Source organism: Vittaforma corneae (genome assembly GCF_000231115.1).
Source record: "Vittaforma corneae ATCC 50505 unplaced genomic scaffold supercont1.147, whole genome shotgun sequence".
NCBI classification, from domain to species: Eukaryota; Fungi; Microsporidia; family Nosematidae; genus Vittaforma; species Vittaforma corneae.
The window spans coordinates 1-690 of NW_006889980.1; the positions used below are offsets into that span (position 1 = coordinate 1).

The window sequence follows — 690 nt, forward strand, 5'->3', positions numbered from 1 at the left end:
GGTCATTATGTCTAGATAGAATCTACTTTGAGGAGAGTCTTGGCTGTCTCATGGTCTGGGGTGCGGTGCACAGTGCAGTTATGAGCCATGTGTCTATCTGCTTCTTTGTCGAGTCCAGCCCAAAGGAATGAAGATAACATTCAGCGGAGCAGATGACGCATTTCTGAACAGCAACCAAATTGAAATAGAGCCGGAGACAGTAGACAGAGAGTGCTTGGGCACAGTTGACAGGGTGATTTCGTATATTTACAGGACAGAACCAAGAGCACACAGGAGCTTCTTCAGGCCAGACGCTACGCTTGCACATGGAACGATATGCCTGATTGATGAGCAAGACGTTGAGACGAAAGAAGATAAGGAGGTGGGGGTTGACAGCCACATAGTGCTTATTTCTACGCTGCATGGAGGATAGCAACTTTTATTCATGCCAATGAGATATACATACAGATTAAGTAAATTGGATTTGCTGCCAAGATCTGTTCTATGGCTTACAATCCAGCCATATGAGTGATGCTATATCTTGACTCATTCTACTAGATGCTCTATTCTAGCAGTGCAGGCAATGATTCATCCTCGGACTGCTTCTTCTATGCCAAGAGTCCAGTAGCTGATTAGTACAGGAAGGCAGTGGGGTATTCTTGATAATGGCAGCCGTTGGGTGGATACACGATCTGTACAGAGAACACTACA

The 690-nt window shown here is 45.4% G+C and overlaps 2 protein-coding genes across 2 annotated transcripts; both read left to right on the forward strand.

Annotated features, from left to right (window-relative positions):
- On the forward strand, positions 1-131 carry VICG_02205 (uncharacterized protein; the record flags this gene model as incomplete). The annotated part of the gene is made up of 1 exon (XM_007605588.1): positions 1-131. A coding segment is annotated over one exon (131 nt), but the record flags the coding sequence as incomplete, so codon positions are not given.
- VICG_02206 (uncharacterized protein) lies at positions 128-412 on the forward strand (the record flags this gene model as incomplete). The annotated part of the gene is made up of 1 exon (XM_007605589.1): positions 128-412. The coding sequence occupies one exon, from the start codon at positions 128-130 to the stop codon at positions 410-412; it is 285 nt and encodes a 94-aa protein (XP_007605651.1).
- Between the last annotated feature and the right edge of the window lie 278 nt (positions 413-690).